This window comes from Anopheles coustani, chromosome 3, assembly GCF_943734705.1.
Source record: "Anopheles coustani chromosome 3, idAnoCousDA_361_x.2, whole genome shotgun sequence".
Lineage (NCBI taxonomy): Eukaryota > Metazoa > Arthropoda > Insecta > Diptera > Culicidae > Anopheles > Anopheles coustani.
The window spans coordinates 6,667,954-6,680,331 of record NC_071288.1 but is presented as its reverse complement, the minus strand read 5'-3'; the positions used below and the strand labels follow the sequence as shown (position 1 = coordinate 6,680,331).

Here is a 12,378-nt window from a genome sequence, read left to right as displayed (position 1 = left end):
CAGGAGGAGATTTTGTTGTCCAACTTGATGGACTTCTGGGAAAATAATGTCTTTCCCTATCAACGGCAGGTGCTACTCTTTTCAACCAGTCGCCCAGGAAACAGGGCGGGTTGCAGCCTTTGGCCACATTTTCCCGGGATACGTTGTGTCGTTTTGCGGGCTATAAACTGTGCTTCCAAACTGCCTCTTTTCTAGATAGTGATTCCATAACAAGATTCCTGATGGGACACACGATGCGTGGACGGTTTCTGCCCGAGGTTTTGTGGTTTTTAATTGGATTACCCTTTTGGGATTTGGGATTGAAGATTCCGTTCTTGGAGTTTGTGGTGGTCTAGTGTCAGTACGAACGTTGTATTCCTGTAACTTCCTTTCAAAGCACCACGATTGGGTAATGGAAAACCACATGAAAACAATTCAATGTGTTGTGTCCCATGGGACTATGAAGTAGTTTTCTTATCGTAGGTTACATCAATGCTTTTGTTTTCTAAGAACAAGATCATAATCCATTCAAAGAATATTATTCATGAGCACACAAAACATGTTCAAAGTAAAGTCGCTCTAGTTTCCCCAAAATCGCTTTAAAAAGCTTTACGTAGGATAAAATAAATTTAACTCAAGTTCATTTTATTCATGTATGCAGCTACATTCCATTTGAGCTTTGGTCCGCATTGTTATATTGAAATGGAAAACGGTCGTACTGAGTACTTAGAAAATCATTTTTTCTCCATTACAGCAGGTACGAGTAACGAATAAAGGTATCCGAGTATTCCCTGCTGTTTTAGTCGTTTCAGTGTCGTTTTGCTAAAAGTTTGCTTCCTTGGAACGACTACAGATCTGTTGGTCCCCCATTTCGCGCCATCCGGAAAAAGACTGTTACCATCCAAGCAGTAATAGCTTCTATACATGTAGGGATTTAGAGACGTCTCACGACAAGGATATGTTCAATATTAAAACGAAATCTTCCCGCTGCAACGGTGCGCACAAGGTTGGCTCTCATCAGAAGGTGGCTCGCCCGTTTGGAACAGCTTCAAATTCGTGGAGCTCAGGATTCTGCCACAGCAGAAGTTGGTAAACAACCATCAGCTGGATGCGAGTCACCCTAATTGAATTCTTCTTTAATAGATTTTGGGACCACCTTATTGACCAACGTATTGTGTAGAGCTTATTGAAATTTTATCTTAGTTTGTATAAGACGTTCGGAACAGCATTCAGAGCCTTTGGGATATGTTTTAGCATTTCCCATTTTTGTTTTTGCAGCGACATAAGGAATAAAAGCAACATAGCCACAATCATAACGACTAAACTCACGTGTGGTGCTGAGCGGAAAGCGCAATTTCCTTTTTGTTCCGATCAGCGACGGCCATTTCGGGCGGTGGTTTCTGTTACGATCTCTGTCACTTGGTTGTTTTAAGACAACACAAAAAACCCCGCCTCAGTTTTCTCTGGTGATTGTTGTAACATGGATTCGATAAGGTAGGGCAAACAAAATAAACCCAGCGAAATGCCTCCGGCAGCGTTACAAAGACACTTCGGTCGGGTATTCTGAATATTAATAGGATTTAATAAGAGATTTGCGTTCCTTCGGCAGTTGTGGCTCAGCATGTGTTCGTATTTTGTATCGATGTGGTTCTTTTTTTTCGTTCGTCCCATCCACTACCGGCTTTCTTTACATGTCGGAATCGTACAGCTTCTTTTGGCTAAGCTTTGCTGCGGTCGTCCAGGAGGCTGCATTTTTACATTCTTTTATATTTTCCTTTTATTCACCACGAGCATCTTCGCTGTTCGCGAATATGAAAAGCGCTCGGTTTACACAAGCCCCCAAAACTCGAACCGATGTTGTCGGTCTGCTGTTTTGTGGCAAAAGCCAACAGCACTGAAACTTTTATGTCCCTTCTGGAGCGTCGGTTGTTGTGCTTTTATTTTTCGGAAGTACCCGTAGCGAACGGGACCGGAATCAGTTCGAGCCGCCGCGAAGATGCTAATGTCATTGTTTAGGCGGATCGTAAAAGCTTCGTGAAATATTGATGAAATGTAAAGCTGGATGGAAGGAAAATTGAATCATTGTTCACGGTCAGCGAGGGATATTGGTTGGCCGATTAGGTGGGCGGTAGGGTCGGAACGCTGAAGAAGGTTGAGTGAAGGTTACGTGAAAAATATTTTCTTGGTTGAGTTGCATGGAAGATGTATTTTGAGATTACCAAGAAAATAACCTCTTCTCACTATCGTCTGTTTTTAATCCATTTTACCATTTACAAACATCTAGAAGATGTGTCGAAACTTCAACTCCGATCCTGACGTCATCCGATGTATTTGGAACTAAATCTTTTTCCCGGCCCACTTCTCACTTTCGCTTCAAAGTAATCTGATAATGTATACGGGATATCGGTGTCAGGCATCTTTCCAAATGGAAAAATCGTTTGATGCGTCAGGGCCCTTTCTCCCTCCAACAAACTGCCGATCCTTTTGTTTGAAAATAAATCAGTCTGCAGAATCGCGATCGGGACGATGAAAAGGGTGCAAAAATCCGAGCGCCACACGATAGCTGGTCAAAATCCAATTTCGCACCTACCCTAAACTCCCCCTTGCTCCAGCCACCGTGTGTTAGCCTTCCAGCTATCAGCTTCCGGGATACCGTAACCGTGCGAGCTCCGGAACATTCGTGGGAACATGAAAAATGGATCATCGTGGCACGCTATTTGTCATGTGATATTTTCAATTTTCAGTGTCAAATGTGCAAGATTTATTGTCAATAGAATGTGTGGATAGGAACGCCGGGACGCTTCAAGATACCCATATTTTATTGGAAAGTAGAACACGGGAGAGATGGTTTCCCTTTATGTCGATTGAAGGTTGTCGGTGAAGGGGGCTTTCGGAGTTCTATTTCTTGGATGGGCCGAGAACCATTTTCTGTGATCGACGATGCAATTTGGCCAACCGAAGCTATCGCATTCGCTTCGCAGACAAACTTATCACCTTTACTTTACTGCCAAAGGTAACGGTTTTGACAGATACAGAAAGATAGATTGTTTTAATGTTTACATAGCCTTTCGCTTGTCTCTTTCTTGAACAAGCCATACTCATCAAAATATGGTTAAACTTAACAAACTTTGCAAAATGTTACATTTTGTTCGGAGGTATTAATTCCTTTTGAGTACCCTTGGCTTAGGATTAACACCACAGTACAAACATCCCTTTTACCTTGCTCAACTTTTTTTCGAAGGTGGAAATTTCCTTGCCTTTCGTTTGTTGTTTGAGGACTTCTTTCAACTGGCAACGTGAGCCAAAAGGCGACACGATAAACAGAACCCCCGGCACTAACCTCACCGGCTTCTCAGTGCATGCAAAATTTCATTAAAAAAGTAAAACTTCAAGATTTACTTCCAACATCCCACTTCCTGTTCCGGGGCGCACAACAAGAGTCGTTGATTCGTGGGTATGTTTATTTTCGTGCTTCCACCGGTCGACCTTTTCATTGTCTTGTCGTTACTTCTTCTTGTTGTTCGTCCCCGGCTTTTTACCCCTGCGATCTTTGCGGTCAACTACGACCCTTTTGTTGGAGCAGGTCCTTTTCGAAATGCCAACGGCAAGTTTCTGCCACCCGGGGGTAGAGCGTAACAAAACGGACCTACCTCGACAAAAGGTTACCTTTGGCCACGTTGTTACTTGTACCGGTGTTTGCGCGAAACAATGGTGAAGATTTTCCGCTTTTCTGGACGTATTTTTGTGTATGTTTAGCTTTTTTCCGAACGTATTTTTGTGTATGTTTGGTTTTTTGTTGTTGCTAGGGATTCGTTTGCATGTTCGTTGCGGTTAACGAGTGACAAATTTCCGGACCGGAAACTAAGAGCACAAACCGACCCAAGAAAGAGTGTTTGCTTCTCTTTCGCTCGAGGGAAGAAAGTAAATTCAAATAAGTTCCCTTCAAGCACTGATCTTTACTGGTGGAGAATAATTTAACTCGACTACGCAAAAACCGACGATAACATAAACATAGATTAAAGAAGCTTTGGTTGGAAAATAAAATCAAAACAAATCCTCTCACCCCCGGTATGGGCCGTGTCAAACCACGGAAGAGACCACCACGCCAAACTATGTAACGATCGATGGAACCGGCGTAACAATGCTTGAAACCGGTCTCGATGATGGTGACGCCGAAGACACGGACCCCAGCTGCATGCATAAAATCTGAATCATTTCGTGCTCGGGAAGCCGGAATCCTGGCCGGCACTTGTTGTGGTGCTGCGAGCATCATACATATTCACCAACGCGCGTTGCAGCAGCCGGGCACAAGATGCTGTCCGGGAAAACTTGATCGTTCGAGCGTCGTTTGACAGAATTTTAAGCTTGATCCCCAGCTTCCAGATCACAGACCGCTTGTCGGAAAGTATAATTAGATTTCCGCTTCGCAGCCAGTTCCCCGGGAGCGTCTTTGCGCCCCGGAAAAGTGCTGAGGACCGCGGGCTTCCGTTTCCTCCGAAAGGAATGGGAAGGCTCGAGCAGGCCGAGTGTCGGGCCACAGTCGAGTATTTGCCGCCACTTGAGCGCTTCAAAGGGGTACTCACCTATCCTTTTCCGACGTCTTGTAGTTGTTGCGATCTGCGCCAAAAAGGGGTGAGAAAAGAGGAAAAACGGTACGTGAATAAATGCATGAACATTAAGAAACATTAACACACACGCTCTAGTGTGCCTTGTTCGATCTGTTGCCAGTATCGACCCTGGGGCTGAAACCCGGCCAACATTCGGTTGGCGCTGACGGGGTTTGCCCATCGCATATTTGATTTTATTCGTTTTATTTCCCTCCAACCCGCTCAGACACATTGTGCAATACTTACTCCTGAAGCAGCATTTTCTCGCCCGTACCGCGTAGATGCAGAGACAGATGAGGATGAGAAACGCCGCCAGGCACCCGCCGGCTATTCCCAGCAGGTAGCTCAGCTCCAATGGTTCCACTACTTTTGGTTCGTGAACCAGCGAAGGGTCGGACGAGGACGATCCGGATGAACAGCATTTTCGGTCGAAGAAAGCGTGTGAGAAATAAGAAAATTAATTAAAGTTCAGAGTTGCTCGACAAGAAAGACAGCCAGGGACGCGCACAAACACGAACACACATGGGATTAAACAGTACGACAAAAGAACAAGGCATTGGCGTTCGGGTTTCTTGTTCCTCCCAGTTGGAGCCAGCGGGCAGGAAGTGGGTGGGTGGGCAAACAGATCTCGAACCCTCGATGTTCACAACAAACCGGGTGACATCTTTTTCCACTGCATGTTTGCCACCCGAACCCGGAGTGAGGAAAAGTTTGTGGGAAGACTTCTCCTGTTTGCCAAACGCCCACACCACCGCCATCTCTCTTCATGCCCATGTTTGCGTGAGGATGCAGAATGTTCACGTTCACGGCGAGTATAAAACTTTGACGATGCTGTTTCTTTGCGTACGCGTAATGGCTTAATTATGATCATTTGTAATGATTGTAATGAGCGACAAAGTTTTGCCTGGTCGCGTATACTTTCTCGCAAGCGGAATGGAAACTCTTTGAGACGATTTTCCCAGCGGAACCTCGGTGTACCACGTACGGCAAAAATGTCTCCGGTAATGTGCACAAAGAAAATGGCAAATGGCTGCCTTTGGCGATACGTGAAATCACGTAGAAATCGTTAAATCGTGCCGGAAATGTATTCGGCTGTGATTGTCAAAAGGTACGTTTGAAGAGCAGGTGCACGGGAGAACAAAGTTCCTTGAGGGGGGAACTTATTGGAAACGAAATTATTGCTGGCGCAAAAGACACCTGAGCTGCAAGAAAGTAGTCGAGAGTCGCAGATGAATGAATTATAGCTTACCGGAGAACATTCCTTCGACACGCAGATTGATCGCATGCCGATCGGTTCCACGATCGTTTTCGACCACCAAGTAGTAGGGCCGTTGATCCTGCAGGTCGGCATCAGCGATGTGCAGTGTGGCCAGATAGCAGTCCTCCCTGCTATCCTGCGTTACATCGTCCACTCGATAGCGCCCTACAAGAGACAGATTGAAGCGGAGGTTGAGAATCAATTAATTCCTGTACGGAAACTGTGTTCAGCTAGCTTACCGATGCCATTGCCAGCCTCGAGCCGCAGCGAGCCCCACTCCCAAGCGACATGCCGCGGTCTCGGATCGGCACAGACGATCAGCGACAGCGTGGCGGAGTCACCCTTCCGCACCGACACCGAGTGCCCGACGGCTCCGCCGGAAGCGGAAGTGGTGCGCAGGACTTGCGGCGCTCCGACGACCTGCAGTGCGATCGGGTCGGAGGTGGCCGTACGCTCCTGGCCGTTGATGAAGTTTGTCGCACGGCACTCGTACTCGCCCTGGTAGTCGTACGTGACGTTGTCTATCACCAGCCGCGACTCCCGGCCCCGGTCGAGGAAAGGTTTGCCTTGTGTGGAAATTCTGCGTGGGAAACATCGAGCGATAGAAAACGTCAGACCGGATGAGTCGCAATGGTGTAAAAATGGAGTGGGTAGGATTGCCTCCAAAAGGTCATGTGAAAGAAAAACTTAATGAATTATTGCAGTAAAGGAAATGGTAGCGCTAGAACCGGGGTGGAGATGAAAAAGGGAAGTAGAAAAAAAAACATCTGGCAGCAAACCTTAAACAAACCCTATTTGTGAGTATTTTTCCTTCGTTCTGGACTGTGTTTTTAACTTTATTTTTATTTTTCAAACTCCTGCGCCTTGGCCACCTTTATATTTTCACGGTATTCACTCTGCACCTCGAACGGAAAGGCGTTAATGAATTTTAATTAAAAATAAAGCACGCTTCAGTCCGTCGTTAGAAGCCCTGTCTGGTGCGGTATGAGGTCGTAAATAAATAATAAGAAACAGGTGTAAAGGACGTGGGGGAAGAAAATGAAAAAAAAACTGACCTCCTTCATATAGTTTTTCTTGTTGATGTCGACACAGACATTTTTAAGATTTGTGAAACCTTCTTCCGATGGTACAATTAAAACTTCATTGTGGTTTCTGGTTTTTTAAGCGGAAGTGATCCCTCAGAATATTTTTAACATAAAGCTTCTTATATAAACTTCAGTAGGATCTCCAATAAAATAACGTTATTCCAGGAAACCATGCATAGAGGAAAGTGAGATATATTGTTTTAAATATGCAGTACATAAATAATCTATTAACAGGGCTATGAGCAAAATGAAAGTATAAACAATTAATGCATAACTTATTACTTTGGATTTTCTTCAAAAAAGTAATAATCTACATAGAACATACCTTTGGACCCATTTGTAGGTAGGAGCCGGATTTCCCTCGGCCACGCACTCGAACGCGGCAGGACTGAACAGTGGCGCCGTGGTGAGGCGATCCGGTCCCGCTGATAATATTTTCGGTGCATCTGGGAAAGTAGGGAGGAAAACCGCGAATGAGCATGTGAGACCAAAAGGGATTTATATAATTGACGTATAATCCGTTCGTAACAAACGTGACGAGACGGGTGGTACTCACATTTCACGTCCAACTGGACTGACATCGTCTCCGACGTTCCGACGGAGTTCTGCGCCTGGCAGGTGTACATGCCGGCATCCCGCCGACCAACCGGACGCAGTTGGAGCGACTCCTGCAGGCTAGCAATCTCGGACCGACCGGCCCGACGCCACACAATGCTTGCCGGCGGATTCGCGTCGGCCACACACCGCAGGATCAGCGAGTCCTTGCCCTCTTCGAGGTCGATCTGGGGCGCACCGAGCAGCCGGACCGAGGGTGCATCTGCGACGGGGGAAAAAAGAAAGCCGAAAACGGGACGTTAAAACAAACCTTTATCCAACGAACCCAATTAACCGGACCGACGATTCGAGTCACGCTCTGAAACGCAGATGCGAGTAGACGTACTACACCACGTCAAGTGCGACAGATACGAGTGCGATACAAGTCAGTGAGAGCGAAGTAAAAGTGAGATGGAGGATGCAAGAGCGAGGAAGCCCATACGGGCTAACACGTTCTGCATCGACTACGAGGGGATGCCAAGACGCCCCTCAAGAACAGAAGTCATCGATTTTATCGTTGACAAACTTGGCCTTGGCGAAAAAATTGAAGCAATTCAGAATTGCTCATCTCGCGGGCGCGTCTTCGTCCAGATGGAGACAGCTGAGCTGGCGAGAGAGGTTGTCGCAGCCAACGGCAACAAACACGCCATTGCCATCGATGGCAAAACCTACACCATACCATTGATCCTGGAGGATGGAACGATAGAGGTGAGGCTGCTAGAGCTTCCCTCTTACATTACACATGATGAAATCCGAGATGAAATGGCCAAATTCGGCGAAATTTCATCAATTCACGATGAGAAATATGGAGCAGAAACGCGGGTTCCAGGTGTGCTGACGGGCGTTCGGACGGTTAGGCTAATACCGTTCAATGCCAAAATGAAGCTGGGACCGACGCTGGTCATTGCTGGTGAACGCACACCAATAAAATACCCCGGGCAAGAGGCGTACTGCAAGTACTGCCTGGTACCAGAGCATTTGGGTAGGACATGTGCGCAGACGAAGCGTGAGTCTTACGCTGATATGGCGAAGCGTACGCCCGCACCTACACCATCGCAACACACAGCACCGAGAACCACGGTACCCAAAACCAATCCGAAACAACAACAAAAGGGCAAAAAATCCAACGGGTCCCGGCCTGTACACACATCAATTGCCCAATTGCGCCTGGACCTGGCTAGGATGAATAACCTGCCGCAGGCCAAAGAAGATGTGAGACAATGGGCACCGCTTCAAAGCGTAAGCAAGTGTGCCCAAACGCCGGCGCCATCGCAGACGACACCATCAAAAGAGACTACGACACCGCCATCGCCGGGCCCCAGCACTTCGATGACTCGACAGGTGATGGAGATAGAGCCAAACAAACCGACAAGTGCCGACAAACCGCTGGCCAAAACAGCTACAAATGGGGAAGCCTGTGACGAGGCGGAGACGGGTAGGTACCTGGCAAACGCGACGAAGAGGGGAAAGGTAATTGTGACGGAGGTGCTGGGCCGATACGATACGACACCGGGAGAGTTTAAGATTCCTCGCGATCGTTCCCCTATTATCAAACTCCCTTCCACTAAAAAAGACAAAGAGCCGTTTGAAACAACTGACAGCGAGGCAGGATCTGTGAACTCAGTCGGCAGTAAACGTGGACGTACACGCAATCGTAAAACTCGCAAAGACACACTCGGGAAGGAAGCCGAAGGAAGGGAAAGCGGAACCATGGAAACATAAAGTTCCCCGTTTTGATATCAACATAAGCGTAGATTCCTTTGTTTTTTCTTCTTTCTATCTGAGTTGGTAGTCTGTTTTTTTTTTTTTTGTTCTTTTTCTTTTTATTCTCCTTTTCTCCATCATCTTCCCTATTTATCACACTTATTTTTGCTTATTGAGATGGCTAACACAAGCTTTATCTTCGTTACCATCAACATAAACACTATGACAAACTCTACCAAAATGCATGCACTGAGGACATTTCTAAGGACCATAGAAGCAGACATAGTGTTTCTGCAAGAGGTAGCAGACGCAGAGATAACTCTGCCAGGTTACAATATAATAACCAATGTCGATGAAGAAAGGAGAGGGACAGCGATCGCATTGCGCGACCACCTGAGATACTCTCATGTCGAGCGCAGCCTGGACTCGCGTCTAATATGCGCTCGGCTGGAGGGATCCACTACCCTGTGCAATATTTACGCCCCGTCTGGGTCGCAGCGCAGAGCGGAGCGGGAGGATTTTTTCGGCCGAACGCTGGTGCACTACTTGGCCAATGCCACCGAACACGTCATCATGGCGGGGGATTTCAATTCGGTACTGCGGTCGGTGGACGCCACGGGTGTCGGAAACTTCAGCATGTCCCTGCAGAGCGTTGTGAGCAGTATGGGGATGTTTGACACTTGGGAGGAGATCCGGGGAAACGAGGTAGAATACTCGTACATCACGCGTGGCTCGGGGTCGCGCATCGATCGCTGCTATACCTCACCAGCTTTGCGCAATGGGCTGCGCACGACATGCATGCACCTCCTGTCTTTTACTGACCACAAGGCTATTTCGGTTCGTCTTTGCCTTCCTGCCTCACCCACCCGCCCACGCGGAAACGGCTACTGGCAGTTGAGACCACACGTGCTGACAGACGAAAACCTTGAAGAGTTCGAGACCAAATGGAACTACTGGAAAAGACAAAAAAGAAACTATGGCACGTGCATTCAATGGTGGATTGAATATGTGAAGCCTAAAATAAAATCTTTCTTCCGGTGGAAAACTAATCAAGCATACGCAAACTTCAGACTACATCACGACATTCTGTACAGATTGCTAAAAAACGCCCACGGACGCTACCTGGCGGACCCCAGCGAGATAACTAACATAAATCGTATCAAAGGGAAAATGCTTAGCCTCCAAAGGCAATTCTCAGAAAATTTTGCACGCATAAATGAGACACGCGTTTGTGGTGAAAACGTCTCATCCTTCCAGCTTGCCGAGCGAAGGAGAAGACGAACCGTGATAGACCGTATAACGACAGAAGAGGGTAGAGTTGTGGAGGACAAGGATGAGATACAGACTATTCTCAGCTGTTTCTTTACTGGTCTGTACACAAATAACGAAACCGAGTCAAATTATACGCACAGAGACTCTTCCTTTGAATGTTCACGCTCCATCCCGGTGGATTGCGAGAAAAACAACGACTGCATGATAGAGATTTCCATGGCGGAAATAAAACATGCTATCAATAAAGCAAACAAACGCAGATCCCCTGGCCCGGATGGAATACCAATTGAATTCTACCAAAAGGCATTTGGAATGATTGGGAGGGAACTCACAACCATATTAAACGAAGCCTTGAACGGTAACATACCAGGGGCATTCTTGGACGGGGTCATTGTCCCGGTGGGGAAGCGAGGAGGTGGCTCAGTGTTGTCCTCTTTTCGCCCTATATCTCTCCTGAACACAGACTACAAGATTCTGTCGAGAATTCTGAAGCTGCGTATCGAGGGTATCCTTGAGGCGACGCCGACGATTTCGAGGGCACAAAAATGCTGCAACAAACCTCAGAACATTTTCCAGGCTGTACTCTCTGTGAAGGAGAGAATAGTCGATCTGAAGAGGAGGAAAATTCGTGGTAAACTGGTATCTTTTGACCTTTCTCACGCCTTTGATCGGGTGAGAAGAGACTTCCTGATGACCACAATGACCTCGATGGGTTTTCATCCGGGGCTGATTGAGCTACTGCAGACTATTGGAAACAGATCCTCCTCAAAGACTCTCATAAACGGTAACATTTCCCCTCCTTTTCCCATCCAATGCTCGGTACGACAGGGTGACCCTCTATCGATGCACCTTTTTACCATATACATGCAACCCCTCATCTCCAGACTGGAAAGTGTGTGCTGCGGCCAGGACGACCTGGTAGTCGCATACGCGGACGACGTCTCGGTGGTGACTACCTCATCCCTAAAAATCGAAAGCGTGAGAGGAGTTTTCAATGCGTTTGGTGTCGTGTCCGGAGCGCGGCTAAATGTCGCAAAATGTATCGCGCTGGATATAGGATGTACAGATAATCCAATCACGGTCCCGTGGCTTCGCACCGAGGAGAGGCTCCGACTCCTCGGTATTATGTTCTCCAACAACATACGCGAGGCAATGTCACACAACTGGGACACTGTGATACAGCACTTCCGTCACCTGATCTGGCTGCATCGGGTGAGACACCTTAACCTGGTACAGAGGGTTGTTCTTCTGAACACCTTCCTACTACCGAAGCTGTGGTACGTCGCATCCGTTTGTGGCGCTAGAGCGCTGGACATAGCGAAGGTGTCTCACCTGATGGGCTCCCTTCTCTGGGCCGGCGCCGGGGGCCTGCGCGTGCCGCTGAGTCAATTGGCGCTTCCACCTTGGCGCGGAGGACTGGGGCTGCTCATACCAGCAGTATCAGTCCCGGCCTTCATCACCAACCGATACGTCACCGATGCAAGTTGCCTGCGGCTGGGGGAGCGGCACATCTTGAGCGCGGGAAACCCCCCGGACTGGGTGAATGCTCCGTCCAACTACCCATGCCTCAGGATCGTGCTGCAACAGCTAGCGTACGCCCCAGGTTTCGCTGACGCCCCATCATCCCGATCGCTGCGGAGGCTCCTGGTTAATCGCCTACCGGAGCCAAAGGTGTCCTGCACACCAGGAGTCAGGTGGAAAACTGTTTGGAGCAATATTCTGGACAGAAGACTCCCATCAGAACAGCGATCTATTCTGTACCTGCTCGCAAACGGAAAGATTCCACATGGTCAACTGCTGCATCGGATGGGGCGAGTACCAGCGGACACGTGTGCGTCGTGCCCCGAAGTGGACACCCTGGAGCACAAGTTCACACTGT

At 47.8% G+C, this 12,378-nt stretch overlaps 1 protein-coding gene across 1 annotated transcript in view; it reads right to left on the bottom strand.

Moving 5' to 3' along the window:
• The window catches only part of LOC131261290 (uncharacterized), a 103,283-nt gene that overhangs the window by 42,644 nt on the left and 48,261 nt on the right, over nt 1-12,378 (bottom strand). The window contains exons 5-10 of the mRNA XM_058263290.1: nt 7,486-7,746; nt 7,255-7,375; nt 6,084-6,424; nt 5,836-6,009; nt 4,833-4,952; nt 4,563-4,596 (exon numbers count right to left, since the gene is read on the bottom strand). Coding sequence (XP_058119273.1) covers nt 4,563-4,596; nt 4,833-4,952; nt 5,836-6,009; nt 6,084-6,424; nt 7,255-7,375; nt 7,486-7,746 — 1,051 coding nt within the window. The remainder of the gene's footprint in view (nt 1-4,562; nt 4,597-4,832; nt 4,953-5,835; nt 6,010-6,083; nt 6,425-7,254; nt 7,376-7,485; nt 7,747-12,378) is intronic.